This window comes from Stegostoma tigrinum, chromosome 18, assembly GCF_030684315.1.
Source record: "Stegostoma tigrinum isolate sSteTig4 chromosome 18, sSteTig4.hap1, whole genome shotgun sequence".
In the NCBI taxonomy this organism is placed as follows: Eukaryota; Metazoa; Chordata; class Chondrichthyes; order Orectolobiformes; family Stegostomatidae; genus Stegostoma; species Stegostoma tigrinum.
This window is the reverse complement of record NC_081371.1, coordinates 57,366,316-57,384,325: the sequence shown is the minus strand read 5'-3', so window position 1 is coordinate 57,384,325 and position 18,010 is coordinate 57,366,316. Positions and strand designations below refer to the sequence as shown.

General features: G+C 41.5%; 1 protein-coding gene across 2 annotated transcripts in view; it reads left to right on the top strand.

The window, feature by feature from the left end:
• Positions 1 to 18,010, top strand: part of arid2 (AT-rich interactive domain 2) — a 151,828-nt gene that overhangs the window by 118,178 nt on the left and 15,640 nt on the right. For both annotated transcript variants that reach the window (XM_048548529.2, XM_048548531.2), the window contains 3 exons: positions 5,981 to 6,115; positions 6,700 to 6,881; positions 14,513 to 17,328. In XM_048548529.2, the coding sequence (XP_048404486.2) occupies positions 5,981 to 6,115; positions 6,700 to 6,881; positions 14,513 to 17,328 (3,133 nt within the window). The remainder of the gene's footprint in view (positions 1 to 5,980; positions 6,116 to 6,699; positions 6,882 to 14,512; positions 17,329 to 18,010) is intronic.

Below are 18,010 nucleotides of genomic sequence, written 5' to 3'. Positions count from 1 at the left end.
CATGATATTAACACTAGGCCATCATCTCCTATTGTCCATATCTGTAATGCGACATAACTTTTCATAGTCCTTAACAGCAAATAGTGTTTAAGAAAATCTTCTCAAGAAGAGGATAAAACATGATGAAATATGTTAATGGAGATGTTAGAATTCAGAAAGAAGGTATCAAAAACTGGCATAAAGACACTTCACCCGAATGCTCATAGCGTTCGAAACGAGGTAGATGAGTTAATGGCACAAATCATCACCACCAATGAGTATGATTCAGTAGCCGTTATAGAGACGTGGTTGTAGGATGGTCACGACCAACAACTAAACATTCAGAAGTATCAAACGATTCCGAAGGACAGACAGGAAGGTAAGAGAGGTGGTGTAGCTCTAAAATGTAAGGATGACATCAGAATGGTAGTGAGAGATGATGTAGGTTCTATGGTGAATAAGATTGAATCCATTTGAATGGAAATTAGAAATTCTGAGAAGAAAATGTCAGATAGACATAATCTAAAGGCCATCAAATAATAACATCACGTTGGGGTGGACAAGAAACAAAGAAATAATTTGTGCCTGTACAAATGGTAGAGTAGTTATCTTGGGGTATGTTAATCTACATGGCAATTGGTTGAACCAGACTGGTCAAGGCAGCCTTGAAGAGGACTTCATTGAATGTATCTGTAATTAGTTTGCCTTGAACAGTACGGAATGGAACCGATGAGGGAGCAAACTATCCTAGATCTGGTCCTGTGTAATGAGACAGGAATAATTAATGGTCTCACAATTAGGGATCCTCTTGGAAGGAGCAATCACAGTATGGTTGAATTTTGAATACAGATGGAAAGTAAGAAGATAAAACCCAATACCAGGATCCTATGCTTAAAAAAAAGGAGCTCAGAATAGGATGAGGACTTTGAAAGCAACTTTTCGAAGTTCTCAGCAAAAGTATAAAGCAGTGAAAAGTAAGCACTGGGGGGAAAAAAAAGGGTAATCAGCCATGAATGTCTGAGGAAATAAGGGAGGCTGTCAAATTGAAAAATAAGGCATTCAAAATTGCAAAGACTGGTTGGAAACTGATGATTGGGAAAACTTTAAAGATCAACAGAAAGCCACAAAAAATGCTATAGAGAAAAGTAAGATAGATTGAGAGTAAACTAGCTCAGAATATAGACAGATGGCAAAAGTTTCCACAACCATATAAAATGAAAAACAGTGGTTAAGGTAAACGTTCCTCCTTTAGATAATAAGAAAGGGATTCAGTAATGGGAAATGAGGAAATAGCTGAGGCACTGAGCAGGTATTTTGTGTCGGTCTTCATAGTGAGGACACAAATAACATGCCAGTAATTGATGACTAGGAGACGAAGGTAGGTGAGGACCTAAAGACAACCATTATCCCAAAGAGGTGGTGTTGGGCAAGCTAAAGGTCGGCAAATCTCTTGGTCTTGATGGAATGCATCCCAGAGTACTAAAAGAGATGGCAGGAGAAAAAGCAAATGCGCTCGTGATAATATTCCAAAATTCAATGGACTCTGGGGCAGTTTCAGCAGATTGGAAAATAGCTAATGTGACGCCACTATTTTTAAAAAAAAAAGTTAGGCAAAAGATGGGGAATGATAAGCCAGTTAGTTTAATCTCTGTAGTGGGGAAAATGCTTGAATCTGTCATCAAGGAAAAAATAGCAAAACATATTGATAGAAATTGTCCCATTGGGCAGATTGAACCAGGGTTCGTGAGGGTCAGGTCATGTTTAACTAATTTACTGGAATTCTGTGAAGACATTACGAGCATGGTGAACAATGGTGACCCAGTAGATGTGGTGTATCGAGATTCCTAAACGACATTCGACAAGGTGCCACACAAAAGGCTGCTGCATAAGATACAGGAGCATGGCATTACAGGCAGTGTGTTGGCATGGGTAGACGATTGTTTAACTAATAGGAAGCAGAGTGGGGATAAATGAGTGCTTTTCTGATTGGCAGTTAGTGACTAGTGGTGTGCCCCAGTGATCAGTGTTGGGACTGCAGTTGTTTCCAAGTTAGATAATGACTTCGATGATTTGGAGTTGGGGACCACGTGTAGTGTGTCCAAGTTTGCGAATTACATTAAGGTGAGTGGTAAAGCAAAGTGCAGAGGAAAGTTTGCAGAGAGATATAGATAGTCTAAGTGAGTGTACAAAGGTCTGGCAGATGGAGTACAGTGTTGATAAATGTGAAGTCATCCATTTTGGTTGGAATAACAGTAAACAGGACGATAATTTGAACAGTGAAATATTGCAGCATGGTGAGCGGTACGTGGATATCGTTGTGCATGAATCGCAGAAGGTTGGTTTGCAGGTGTAACAGTTAATTAAGAAAGCGGGTAGAATTTTGCCCCTCATTGCTGGAGGGATTGAGTTTAAAAGCAGAGAAGTTATGTTCCAGCTGTATATGGTGCAGGTGAGGCCACACCTAGAGTATTGTGTGCAGTTTTGGTCTCCTTACTTGAGAAAGGATGTACTGGCACTGAAGGGGGTGCAGAAGAGATTCGCTAGGTTGATCCTGGAGTTGAGAAGGTTGGCATATGAAGCGGGACTGAGGAGATCCAGATTATAGAACATAGAACAGTACAGCACAGAACAGGCCCTTCAGCCCACAATGTTGTGCTGACCATTGATCCTTATGTATGCCCCCTCAAATTTCTGTGACCATATGCATGTCCAGCAGTCTCTTAAATGTCCCCAATGACCTTTCTTCCACAACTGCTGCTGGCAACGCATTCCATGCGCTCACAACTCTCTGTGTAAAGAACCTGCCTCTGACATCCCCTCTATACTTTCCTCCAACCAGCTTAAAACTATGACCCCTCGTGTGAGCCATTTCTGCCCTGGGAAATAGTCTCTGGCTATCAACTCTATCTATGCCTCTCATTATCCTGTATACCTCATTTAGGTCCCCTCTCCTCCTCCTCTTCTCCAATGAAAAAAGCCCGAGCTCAGTCAACCTCTCTTCATAAGATAAGCAAGCCCTCCAGTCCAGGCAGCATCCTGGTAAACCTCCTCTGAACCCTCTCCAAAGCATCCACATCTTTCCTATAATAGGGCGACCAGAACTGGCTGCAGTATTCCAAGTGCGGTCTAACCAAAGTTTTATAGAGCTGCAACAAGATCTCATGACTCTTAAACTCAATGAAAGCCAAAACACCATATGCTTTCTTAACAACCCTGTCCACTTGGGTGGCCATTTTAAGGGATCTATGTATCTGCACACCAAGATCCCTCTGTTCCTCCACACTGTCAAGAATCCTATCCTTAATCCTGTACTCAGCTTTCAAATTCGACCTTCCAAAATGCATCACCTTGCATTTATCCAGGTTGAACGCCATCTGCCACCTCTCAGCCCATCTCTGCATCCTGTCAATGTCCTGCTGCAGCCTACAACAGCCCTCTACACTGTCAACGACACCTCCAACCTTTGTGTCGTCTGCAAACTTGCTGACCCATCCTTCAATCCCCTCATCCAAGTCATTAATAAAAATTACAAACAGTAGAGGCCCCAGGACAGAGCCCTGTGGAACCCCACTCACCACTGACTTCCAGGCAGAATATTTTCCATCTACCACTCGCTGTCTTCTGTTGGCCAGCCAATTCTGTATCCAGACAGCTAAGTTCCCCTGTATCCCATTCCTCCTGACCTTCTGAATGCGCCGACCATGGGGAACCTTATCAAATGCCTTGCTGAAGTCCATATACACCACATCCACAGCTCGACCTTCATCAACTTTTCTAGTCACATCCTCAAAGAACTCGATAAGGTTTGTGAGGCATGACCTACCCCCCTCAAAGCCGTGTTGACTGCATTTAATCAAGCCATGCTCTTCCAGATGGTCATAAATCCTATCCCTCAGAATCCTTTCTACGACCTTGCAGACGACAGACGTGAGACTTACTGGTCTGTAATTGCCGGGGATTTCCCTATTTCCTTTCTTGAAGAGAGGAATTACATTTGCCTCTCTCCAGTCCTCAGCTACGACTCCAGTGGAGAGCGAGGATGCAAAGATCTTCGCAAGTGGCGAAGCAATTGCATTTCTCGCTTCCCAAAGCAGCCGAGGACAAATCTGGTCCAGGCCTGGCGACTTGTCAATCTTAATGTTTGACAAAATTTTCAGCACATCAGCTTCGTCTATCTCTATCCATTCCAGCATGCACACCTGCTCTTCAAAGGTTTCATTCACTACAAAGTTCGTTTCTTTCGTAAAGACAGAAGCAAAAAACTCATTTAGGGCTTCCCCTACCTCCTCAGACTCCACACACAAGTTCCCTATGCTATCCCTGATCGGCCCTACTCTTTCTTTGACCATTCTCTTATTCCTCACATAAGTGTAAAATGCCTTTGTGTTCTCCCTAATCCGTTCTGTGCCCCCTCCTGGCTCTCCTCAGACCATTTTTGAGCTCCTTCCTCGCCTGCCTGTAATCGTCTAGAGCTGAGCTTGACCCTAGCATCCTCCGCCTTTATGTAAGCTACCTTCTTCCTTTTCACAAGAAGCTCCACCACTCTCGTCATCCAAAGTTCCTTTATCATACCCCTTCTTGCCTGTCTCAGAGGGACATATTTATTCATCACTCGCAACAACTGTTCCTTAAACAGTCTCCACATGTCTATAGTGCCTTTACCATGGAACAATTGCTCCCGGTCCATGCTTCCTAACTCATGTCTAATCGCATCAGTTTCCTCTTCCCCAATTAAGTATCCTCCCATTTTGCCTAATCATCTCCTTCTCCATAGCTATGTAGAATGTGAGGCAGTTATGGTCACTGTCACCAAAATGCTCTCCCACCACAAGATCTGATACCTGCCCAGGCTCGTCTCCGAGCACCAAGTCTAGAATGGCCTCTCCCCTCGTTGACCTGTCAACGTACTGAGTTAGGAAACCCTCCTGAACACACCTTACAAAAACAGCTCCATTCAAATCTTCTGCTCGAAGGAGGTTCCAATCAATATTGGGAAAGTTAAAGTCAGCCATTACAACAACCCTACTACGTCCACACTTCTCCAAAATCTGCCGACCTATGCTTTCTTCAGTCTCCCTGCTGCTATTGGGGGGCCTGTAGTAAACCCCTAATGAGGTGACTACTCCCTTGCTGTTCCTAATTTCCACCCATACTGACTCGGTCGGCAGATCTTCCTCGACAATGGAAGCTTCTGTAGCTGTGATACCCTCTCTGATTAGTAGTGCTTTCCCCCCTCCCTATTCTTTTTAAATGCTCTAAACCCTGGAACATCCAGCAACCGTTCCTCCCCTATTCATTGGAATTTAGAGGAATGGGGGGGATCTTACACAAACATAAAATTGTAAAGGGAATAGATAAGATAGAAGTAGAGGAAGATGTTCCCACTGGTGGGTGAAATTAGAACAAGACGGCTTGGCTCAAAATTAGGGAGAGCAGATTTAGGATCGTGAATCTGTGGAATTCCCTTCCCAGTGAAGTAGTTGAGGCTTCTGCATTGAATGTTTTTTTGAAGCCAGGATTTTTTGAACAGTAAAAGAATTAAGGGCTATAGTGAGAGGGTGGGTAAGTAGAACTGAAGCCACAAAAAGATCAGCCATGATATTATTGAATGGCGAGGTGGGCTCACAGGGCTCGCTGGCCTACACGTGTCCCTGGTTCTTGTGTTCTTGACATACTAACTTCCAGCAGTGAATTTTGTAGCCTACTTACACTGAAATCATGTTTTCTGGTTTCTTGAATGGAGTTTAGAAAATAGCTATAAAATTTAATTGATCATGTTTTTTTTTGAAACTTTCCCAAAGTTATGGAGCAGAAATGAAGTGGTTTCTTTTACCATGAAACTCTGGTAAAATGGGGTTCTATACTAATGAAATCACGCAAGTTGAAGTACTTATCATTGGAATTCTGTTTTTAAGAATTCTGTTCACTTGCAGAAAAAAGTACTTTGATAATTCAACTTTATAAATTTCCTTTTCTGAAGTTTGGTGTCTTGTTCATTCAGGTTAAACGCACATTTTGAGACATCCTTGGAAGGCTCAATTTCACGACTTGATCTATACTCTGAATATCTTTCTGTGTGCAGTAAATTAGCTAGGGGTGGAATTCTAACATCAACAGGATTTAACAAATGCCTGAGGTAAGTTGAATTAATTCAAGAAAGAAAAATCTATTTCTCGTCAAGCAACCCCATCCTCACTACCACCATTGACCTATTTAAGAAGGACTGATTTTGTTTTTGGTGGAGTGGAAATGATGTGAATGAAGACTTTAAATAACTCGTGAAGGGCAGCAAAATGTTCACGTTCATGACACTCATCCTAAGAATATTAACAACATCTTTTTTAAAACTTGTAATTTTTCACTTGATCCTCTGACTTGGTTTTTGTGAGACCCAATTCTAACAAGATCTTAACAGCATTAGGAAGACAATCTCTAATATTTCTACTTTTCCTGTGGTGAAACGTGGCCCCTGCTTGTCACTGTTGAGCTTATGTCTAAACTCCTGCCTGCCCCTGGCTGTATTTGTCTGAATTAGGTATTAGTACTACTCTGTTTTTAAAAAAAAACTATGAATTTGGAAGAAACCTGAGTGTGTCCCAAAATAGTCAATTCTGAATTTGTAAAGCAACAGTTGCATTGTTCAACCTGAATAGCTTTCAGCTAAAATACTTAATTGGTTGCTTACAAAACTTGACATTTTCTTTATTTTTTGTTTGCAAGGACTCTGTTTCCAACCTATACAGTAAGACGAATTGAAGATCCCAATAATAGCGGGCAAGCACAAATACACATAGTAGGTATCCAAAGAAGGGCAACACCACTTCCCATGCAGTCACACTACCAGCAATCACCAGCAGTTCCCTCCGTTATGGCAGAGATAACACGGAATACACCTCCTGCAGGTAAGTTGTTTATTAATAAATCAAAATGTGTTAACACATCAGATCAATCAGAAAATTCCCACACTTGGGCATTCCTGCAGGAATTTTTGAATAAATAAATAATGCCAGAGAAATTATGGAATTAAGAGTTGGTGAATCCTCTGCATCTGATGACCAAGGGATTAAACATGTCTGCAGACTCTCCAGTGCAAAGAGAGTTGGAGCATTGATTTTGATCTTTCAGAATTCCTTAGATTTAAAGATAGGTCCATTGGATTGGAATTTAATACATTGAATTCTGCTTTTCAATACAAAAGGAGGGAAGCCTTGGATATCTCTCACCTATGGGACTATGTTCTCTTTTTTGGTCATCTTATCCAAGAAAGATGTACTTGCCTTGAAGGGAGTCACTGCACTGGTTTCTTGTGTGATGGCAATATCCTCTAGGGGAATATGAGAGGCAATCTCATTGGGTCTCATCACTGAAGAGGAATGGGCAAGGTGAGGACTTTGTGACTGGCAGCAGAGTCCAAGGTGACAGTAAGCTTTTAAAGCAAGTTTGTACTTATTATGATTATATTGAATGTAGATATGTTAATATTGATAATGGACAGCCTGTAGACATGGTGCATTTGGATTTTCATCAGGCTTCGGGTAAGATCCCTCAAAACGTGAGGCAAAGTTAAGGCGCATGAGATGAGGGGGGTGGCGTGGGGTGCAATACTTTGGTGTGGATTGAGAATTAGTTGACAGACAGGGAACAGAGCGTAAGTAAATGAGTCACTTCCTAAGTGGCAAGCAGTGTCTTGTGGGACACAAGGATCAATGCTTGGGCACCTATTATTCACGGTATATGTAAATAGGCTCAATGAGGGAGCCAGCTACAACATTTCCCAGCTTGGAGATGACACAAGACTATGTGAAATTCTGAGTTGTGAGCAGGATGCAAGGAGCCTTCAAGGTGTTGTAGAAAAGTTGAATGAGTGGACAAACATAGAGGCAATACAGCGTTGCTAAATGTGAAATTACTTCAATGTGAAAAACAGGAAGGAAGAGTATTATTTGTTATTTAATGGCGGTATATTCGCAAGTGTATAAAGAGGCCTGGGTGTCCTTGTACATCAGTGAAAGAAACTAAGCAGGTAGGTGCAGCAAATAATTAGGAAGGTAAATAGTATATTGGCTTTCATTTCAAGAGGATTGGAGTTCAGAAGGAAGGATGTCTTACTGCAGTTATGCAGGGTCTTGGTGAGACCACACCTGGAGCATTGTGTGCAGATTTAGTCTCCCTACCTAAGAGAGGGTTTTTTTAACTTTTGTTCATTCACAGGATGAGGGCATCACTGGCTACGCATTTATTACCCATCCCTAATTGCCTAGAGGACAGTTCAGAGTCTATCACATTGCTGTGGATCTGGAGTCACATGTAGACCATCCCATGTAAGGATGACAGTTTCCTTCCCTAAAGGACATTAATGAACCAGATGGTTTTTTTCCAACAATTGGGAATGGATTTATGGTTATCATTAGACTCTTAATTCCATATTTATTGAAATCAAATTCCACCATCTGCCATGGCGGGATTTGAACTCCGGTCCCCAGAACATTATTTGGTTTCTGGATTAACAGTCCAGCAATAATACCACTAGGCCATCACCTCCCCGCTGATGTACATGCAATAGAGGCAGTGCAGCAAAGCTTCGCTGGGTTGATACTAGGGATGGCAAGACTGTCCTTTTGAGGAGAGAATGGTTTTACTCGGCCTACATTCTCTAGAAAGATGAGAGGGAAGCTGTTTTAATCTAGCAATTGATGTTAGGTAGACACGATGAAGAGAGGATGTTTTCCCTTGTTGGGGATCCTTGAACAAGGGGATGCTAATTCAGGATACAGAGTTGACCATTTAGGACTGAGATGGCGAAACATTTGTTCACTGAGGGCAGGGAACCTGTGAAGTTCTCTTATCCCTGAAGCCCACGGATGTCAAGCCACTGAATACATTCAATAAACTTTTTTTTAGGCTTTAAAGGCATCAAGAGGTAGCCGGAGAAAACTAGAATATGACATTGAGATTGAAAATCAGCTGCAATCATATTAAAAATTGGAGCAGACTTGAGGGGTTGAATGGCCTACTCCTGCTTCTCGTTTCTATGAATCTGGGATGACAGGTCAGCGTGCACAAGTGGAATGCACATCCTGTAGTATGCCCTGTCATTGGACGTGCATGTGACGCAGATGAAATAATCTGGAGGAAATATGACTGGTGACATAATCTTGAGCTCTGGGTTTTGGAACTTGATCAACAGCTGGAGTTACTGTGTTCTACCTGCACTGCAGATGACTGCATACAAAGAAAGGTGGCCACACTGCACAACACCAGGTTATAGTCCAGCAGGTTTATTTGAAATCGCTAAGCTTTTGGAACACAGCCCCTGGTGCACTGCAAATTAGAAATATACATGCAGAGAGGGCATGAATGACTACCCAGTAGTCTAACAAAACCAGGTTTATCGTACAAGGCAAATTAGAGCAAATTAGACCTACACAAGCTGGGGTTATGTTTCAGCAGGACTGGGACTGATACCGTCGCAGGGGAATTTACTGGCCCTGTTGGCGTTGGTTTAAACTAGATTGTCAAGGGGATGGGAACCTGAGGGGCAACTCGGATTGGAAGGGAGTTAAGCTGCAACAAAAAGTAGGAAAGCTGCGAGAGAAACAAAAAGACAGGAGGAACTAAACTAGACATCGAGTGCCTAAAGGAGAAATGATGTTAAAAAGATTAAATTAAGGACACTCTCTACCCGAATGTACACACCACCTGTAATAAGGTCAGTGATTTAAAGGTACGAATAGAGGTAAGTGGCTTTGAAATGACTACCGTGACAGAAATGTCACTGCATGGTGACCAGGACTGGAAACCAAATATTCAAAGATATTTGATGTTTAGGAAGGACAAATGAAAAGGAAGAGGAGGTGAAATTGTGCTGGTAATGAGATGAGATGAGATCAGTACATTAATAAAGGAGGATCTCAAATGGAAGAAAAATGTGAAATCTGTTTGGTTGGAGCTAAGAAGCAGCAAGGGGCAGCATTCGTTATTTCCATCAAATGATAGTGGTAATATGGAGACCTAAAACGTTAACACTGATTTTTTTTTTTCCCCCTCCACAGATGTTGTGAGACCTGCTGAGCTTTTCAAGCAAATTCTTGTTTTGTTATGGTAGTATGGAGCCTGGGATAATTTGGGATTTGAGAGAAGCTTGTAGCCTGTGCAGCGTGGTAATCATGAGTGTCTGCAATCTAGACTGGAAGATGAGTTTCCAGGGTGTCAATGGAATGGTGTTCTATCGCAGCATTTTGAAGAACTGATTAGAGGACCATGCTATCTTGGATCTAGTATTATGTAAAGAGAAAAGTCTAATTAATAATCTCATAAAAGCACCTTTTCGGATGAATGTCCACAATATGGTACAATTTTACATTGTTTGAAAATGAGCTGGTTCAGTACGAAACAAGGGTGTTAAATTTGAATAAGGGAAATTACGAAAGCAAGTTGGCAGAGGTGGATTTGGAAGATACGTTAAAAGGCATGATTGTACGCTCACAATGGCTGGTCTTTAAAGTACTATTACCTGACTTGTAGCAACTATATATTCTGTCAAGTTACAAAATTTCTTAAAAGGTCAGTCAACCAGGATTAATAAAGGATGTTGAAAGACTATATAAGATTGTGAAGAAAAAACTTGCAGAGCAGCTAAAAATAGTAATAAGTCTGAGGGTTGGGAAGATTATAGAATACAACAAAGAGCCAAGAGACTGATAGGAAAGGAAGAATTAAATGCCAATACAATCCAGCAAAAAATCTAAAAAGGGACCGTTAATGCTCTTATAGGTACACTTGAAGATATTTGGCTAAGGCAGGTGTGGGTCCCTTAAAAACAGTCAGGAGGATTTATAATGGAGAATAGAGAAATAGCAGGGAAACTAAACAACCACTTTGTGTATGTTTTCACTGAGAAAGATGCAAGAAATCTCCCAGAGTTAGAGTTGCAAGTGACTAAGGAGAATAATGAGCTGAAGGAAATCCATCGTGCTAAGAAAAATGTACTGGAGAAGTTAATGGGGCTGCAAGTTGATACTTACCCAGGATCTGATAGTCTACAATGTAGACTGTTGAAGTATGTCTTAGAGATGGTTAATGCATTGATAATCATCATTCAAAATCTCATCAATTCTAGGATGATTCTTGAAGACTGGAAGCTTGTAAATATTACCCCACTATGTAAGAAAGGAGTCAGGGGCCGAAGAAAGGGAACTATAGATTTGTCAACTGTACATAAGTAACAAAGAAAATAAGGCCGTAAGACCATAAGACATTCTAGAAAATGCTAGAATTTCTCAAAAAGGATATGGTAAATGGATATTTGGATAAAAATGATCTGACTGGCTTTGCTTGGATTTGTAAATGGAAAATAGTGTTCAACAACTTGTTGGTGTTTATTGAGGATGTGACTTAACAAAATTGATGGAGAGTGAATGGATATAATATACTTGCATTTTCTTAGGATTTTTTTGATCTGGTTCCGTATAGGAAGTTCGTTACCAAAATTAATGCACATGGTAGAGAAGGAGGTGTACTCAGGATTGGTTAGCAGACAGAAAACAGAATAGGAAAAAAATGGGTCTTATCATGTAGGTAGGTCATAACTAGTCGGATATTGCGCAAATCAATACTTGGGCCCCAGCTGTTGACAATATTCATTAATGATTTGGATGTGGGACCAAATGTAATATTTCAAGATTGCAGATGATGTAAAGCCAAGCAAGAATATTTGATAAGGAAGATCGTTCTTAAGTGGATTTTGACAGGTCTGGTGATTGTCAAGAGGATTATAGAAGTGATATAATGTCGGAAAATGTGAGGTTATCCACTTTGATTGGAAGAAAAAAAATGTACAAAGTATTTCTTAAGTGGTGAGAGGTTAGAGAGTGTAGATATGCAATAGGACTGAGTTGTCCTTGTCAATAAGATCCTGAAGGCTGACAGGCTGTTCCAGCATGCCATTAAGAAGGATGACGGAACAGTAGTTGTTATTGCAGGAGGATTTGAGTGCAGGAGTAGCAGGAACTGCTGATGCTGGAGAACCTGAGATAACACAGTGTGAAGCTAGATGATGCTGCTTGGCCTGCTGTGTTCATCCAGCTTCACACCGTGTTATCTCTTGAGTACTGGAGTACTGTGGTTTTGTTTTTATTGTGTAGGAACTTAGTTAGATTGCAGTTCTGGTGTCCCTATCACAGGAAAGGCATTATTGCCATGGTGGAGTACAACAATCAGACTTGTTCCCAGAATGGTAGAACTAACCTGGCATGAGAAAATAGATTATTTTTCTTTCAATTCTCTCCTTTAATGTGAAAATCATGAGACAAGATGATGGATTCACAACTGGAAGCCATCCTCTGGTATGTCACCCAAATTTCTGGGCTCCATGTATGAATTTTAACAGGCTTTTATACTGCGTATAATATCACATCCAAGCATGATTCTTGCCTGACATTAATGTGTGAATTTCCAAGGGATCTTCACTGGATTGTGAACAGAGATGGGAAACATGGCTGCCTTTTTGAAAATGCCTTCTTAAGGCTGGGCATTTTAGTATTTAGAGCAGACCTATCATGTAAACAGGAAAAAAATTAGAATTCTTGAGAAGCTGAGTATTCCCTTGCGATCAAATTCATGTTAGACCTGTGGAATGGATTTTCTTTCTATGTGACAAAGCTTTGAGCCATCTGCAGATTTTCCAGACATCATTTTCTCAATTTATTTCCTTTGAAGTTCCCTTTAGTGAACTGTTATGAGGGATAGACAACACACTTTTCCTGGGCCTCTGTCAGTGCCACAATGACACCACCCGCAAACTGGAGGACCAGCACCTCCTATTCCATCTCAGACGCCTACAAACCCAATGGCCGCAACTTGGATTTTACCAGTTTCAAAATCTCTCCACCTCTGTGACCTGACACAACTTGTCCATTTTCTCTCCCACCTATGGGGAGGCAATGGCCTAATGGTATTATCACTGGACTGTAATTCCAGAGACCCAAATAACGTCCTGGAGACCCAGGTTCGAATCCCACCATGGCAGACAATGGAATTTGAATTCAGTAAATATCTGGAATTAAGAATCTAATTATGACTGTGAATCCGTTGTCAATTGTTGGAAAAACCCATCCAGTTGCCTTTTAGGGAAGGAAACTGCCATCCTTATCTGGTCTAGCCTACATGTGATTCCAGGCCCACAGCAATGTGATCAGAGATAATGGGAACTGCAGATGCTGGAGAATCCGAGATAACAAAGTGTGGAGCTGAATGCGTGCTCCTAAGATGCTGCGTGGCCTGCTGTGTTCATCCAGCTCCACATTGTTACCACAGCAAATATGGTTGACTCTTAAACTGCCCTTTGGGCAATAAATGCTGCCTAGCCAGCGACACCCTCATCCCATGAATGAATAAAGGACCTACCTGTGACCAATCTTGACCACTGCCTGCATGCACTTAGCTATCACCAGCCCCACCCCTCCTGTCTCTATTTCTGAGCTTCTCTCCCCCTCCCCCTCCCCATTTCTGATGAAGGGTCTGACACATTAACTTTCCTGTTCCTTCGTTGCCAGGCGTACTGTGTTCCTCCAGCTCCACACTTATCTTTAGCCAATAATATCTGCCTTTCAAAATAAACTGGTTGCCTGGGTTGTGTTTCAGGTGAAAAATGCTTTCACCACCTAAAATCCTTGGACAGTTTTAGAGTGTGTCAGTGCCTGGACTCTGGAGCCATAGATTCTGCTTGAGGATGAATGCCTGGAACAAGTCAACCACAGCAGCCACCTTCATTGGAACATCCAGAAGATGTTAATTATAGTACAAAATTCTGAACATGTTCTTTGTATGCCCACTTACTAGAAACATTTTACATCAGTCTGTTCATGCATTAAGTCTACAAACTCTCTGCAGATTGTCTTAATGGAACAAGCTAATTTCTGTGGTTCTGTTGCCCTGTACAGGATTCATTGCAGCAAATCTTTAAAGTTTCTTTTTGACCGATGTGTTGTTCCAAAGGTTCAAACACTCTTGTCAATACAGTGAATCCTTAGGGGATTGGGTGTGGACTGTGTTGGGGTGTGAGTGGAAAGTAGTGTGTATTTATTGCTGAGTGGAGCTGCTTTTAAGAAAATCCATTGATAACATAGAGATTCCATGTTCAAGAAAAAAAAATAATGTTTAATTTGGCAGCTATCCTCAGATGTTGACAAGATAATACTTTATGGCATCAGGAATTCTTTTTAATATAGTTGTCTAATTTCAGCATCACTACACCTTTATTGAAAGTGCTGATAAATAAATCTACAGTCATGTCTAATAGTTAGTGTGTGCTGTTGCGTAGTTATTTAGGGACTAGTTAATGAGTGGGATGGTGAATGGTGAAAGTTGCGTGACATGTAACTTCAAAGTGTCGGCAACTTGTCTGAGTGAATTTCTATTCCCTGATTCTGCATGTTTAATATACACCGGGAATGAGGAAATTGTAATTCTTGAATGCAGTAAATTGCTTTATGAATGGATAGCTATCTGTTGAAATTTTATTTCTGTATTTCAGCACAGGCAACGGTAAATCACTTTCAGAGGATGCCTCCAGGAGACCTTTCTGCTAGTCAGCCAGGATCTCAAATGATCTACACATTTCAACAAAGTATTCCCGCTCACAATGTTACCAAGTCATCACAAGATCAAACTGGTCTGGCACAACCAAACCAAAATACCGCAATGACCCTTGTACAAAGCCGAACTCCAATTACAAGTGATGCAGTCAAGTGTACAGTTGTCCAGTCTCCAACATCTAGCACTCATTCTGGAGTTACAGTTACATGTTCATTAACTGGAACCAGCATACCAACCGGAAGTGTGATCCAAAACCATGCCACCACAACACAATCATCAGTTAAAATAACAACTTCTCAGCAAATGCTTCACCATCCACAGGTCTTTGAACAACAGCTACCTGGCCACCAGCTGTCCATACCAGCAGTATCTTCTAATCAGGTGAATACCTCTACAGCAACAACAGTTACTGTATTACAGCAAACTGTCTCTCATAGTCATGCAGCAGTTGGCAAAGTTCAAAGTACACCAACCCCCAGTGTCACTGTTTCCCAAGGACAGCTGTTATCAGGTGCAGTATCGCACTCAGTACAAATGCCACGCCAGCAGCCAAAAGCACACAACCAGCAAGACACAGTTCTGTTGGCACCTCAACACTATTCCTCTACTCCAAGTCCCACTGTTGTATCTGGTGCTGCCGTGCCCAATTTTCAAGTCTCAGCAGGTCAAGTAGTTGCAATTGCTGGTGTTCAAAGCCCTCCAGCTCCTAGGATGAGTTTCCAGAATATAGCACCAAAACCAGCAGGAATGCCACCACAACAAGTTCAGTCTACCATAATACAACAGCAACCCCAGCAAAGTGTACATGTGATTGTTAGTCAGCCAGCTCAACAGGGACAGAATTTTGGCCCTGCCATTCATCAAATATTATTAACAAATCCAGCTACTATTCAAGCTAGCCAAGCTATTCATTTGGCTGGAAAGGCAAATGTGACCTCTTCGTCCTCGCCGTCCGTACCTGTCAACAACACCCAGGTACAAGTGGGCTTAGTTACTCAACCACCCACCCCTCAACAACAGGGGCCTCAAACAGTAAGTAAGATGCTATCTGTGAAACGGCAGCAACAGCAACAACAGCATCCTCAAAAGCAGTTCCAAATGCAACTTCAGTCCCAGCAGACCACTACTGCAGTTAGTCAAACTCCCCCTGGGGAGTCCAGTTTAATAAAACAATTACTTCTTCCCAAAAGAGGTCCTCCTACTCCAGGTGGTAAACTCATATTGCCTGCTCCTCAAATGCCACTCCCTTCTAATACCAGAGCTCCTAGTCCTCAGGTGGTCTACCAAGTAACTCCTAATCAGGCAAGTAATTTTGGAGTTCAAGCCCAAGGTCAGCAATTAGTTGTTGGCCACCAAAATGTGCAGCTTGTTCAAGGTCCTATCCATTCACAGGGATCTGTGCAGACAGTGCCCATTCCTCATATGCAGATTTTACCAGGTCAGTTGATCTCTGCCAGTAACACTGCTGCTCTCCTCCAGGGAACAACCGGCAACCAAGTTACTATTACTGTTGTGCCAAATACCACCTTCACTGCTGCAACTGGGAGTCATGGCAGCGGAGCACAGATCATTGCACCTGCAGGAATTGCTGTCACTGGGCCACATGCAGGAGTTGGTCTCCAAGTACAAGCATCTGCACCCACCTTGACACCACAGAGTGGACAGGTAAAAAGCTCAGAATCTGGGAATGCGTTCACAGGTGACAAAATTATTTGCCAGAAGGAGGAAGAAGCAAAAGATACAACAGATTTACATCTGCATGAACGTAAAATTGAAATTATGGAGAATCCTTCCTGTTCAGAGGGAGGTACTGCTACCAATGGTGAGTTAAAGGAAAGCAAAATGCAAGCAACAAAACTTGTAAATGGAAAAAATCATGGTAATTCGCATCTACCTCCATATAACTCAGGGATTGCTCAGTCTGAGCCCATCCAGTGCACAATGGCTTCAAATGGATCTTTGACAGGAGTACATGAAAATATAACCAATGGGAAGCTGAATGTAGAGTATGCAGGAGTACCGGAAATTAAGAAAGACCTTTTGAAAATGCCTATGATTAATGGGATCTGCGATTTTGAAAAAGGAGATGGAGATGGTTCACACTTGAGCAAAAGCATTCCAAATCATAGAGCTTCCAACCATGTGGAAAATGGTGATGTCACTGCAGAGGAGCAATGGCGCAAAATGGACTGTAATCAGCAAAACACTGCCAAAAGTGGTCAATCGACCAAAGTGCATAATGGACAAATTTCTGTGGGAAATTCTAGTGCTATCTGTACAGTCATTTCAAGCTCAGAGGAGCAATTTGGTGATACAAACTCAGGATTATCCAATGGACCTGTGACAACTGGCATTTGTTCAGTGGTGCCTCCATTTCATCAATGCTCGGCTTCAGCTGTTTCTGTGCAGTCTTTGCTTCCTCATACTCCCCAGGTGCATTGCCCTCTAGTTCCACACCAACCTGGACCTGTAGCTGTGCATTCAGTTCAACTATATCAGACTCCAACCAATGGTACAACTGAGAGTCACCTTTTAAAAAGGCCAGCTGATTGCAAAGATAATACATCAGGAATACCAAATAAAGTGGGAGTAAGAATTGTTACCATCAGTGATCCTAATAATGCTGGCTGCAGTTCAACAATGGTGGCTGTGCCAGTGGGATCTGATTCCAGTACTATAGCCAAAATAGCAATGGACAATGTAACACAGCAAAATCAGCATTTGTCTGTTATTTCACAGGGCATGGTTAATCAGGTAAGCAAGTTATTAAATATTATAGATCATTTCTGTTTTGTTTGCAATTTGCACAAACTTGTATTTTTGAATTGACTACAGCTCCTTGTTTAAAATTTTCCATTTGATACTGATGCCTTGCTTTAGGATCGGATGTGTTTGTGTAGTTTAGTTTGATTTTATACTAACGTTAATTTGTTACATTTGCCGTCTACTAAAGAAGTGGAAAATTGTTGTCTACCGTACAATTTAAGAAGAACCTGGACTGTTTGTGATAATGTATGCTGGTAAAAATTCAGATTTTTTTGTATCATGTTAAATAACTTAAGCGTAAAAAGGTGATTGTGGTGTTCAGAAAATGACGTTATGACTGCCTTCCACTCCATGTTCTTGATTTCGCTCTATTTTTATAATGATTTTTGCTATTAGAACTTATTCCAAACCCTTGTCTTTTGCTGTGCTAAATTTAATTACCTTGTTCATGTTCAAAATCTGTGAAGTGAATGCTTGTTCAAGAGTCAACAGGAGATATTGGGACAGATTGAGTGAAATTGTTAGAAAGTTATCCAAGGTCTGAAGAGCCATGTGTCAATTTATTTCAGTCAGCACTTCCAAAATGATTATTCATGCAGATTGTTTTGTGTGTTTCCTACTGCGGCTTGTTAGATCGCTTCCTACCTGGGGAGTCTTTTAGACAATTGAC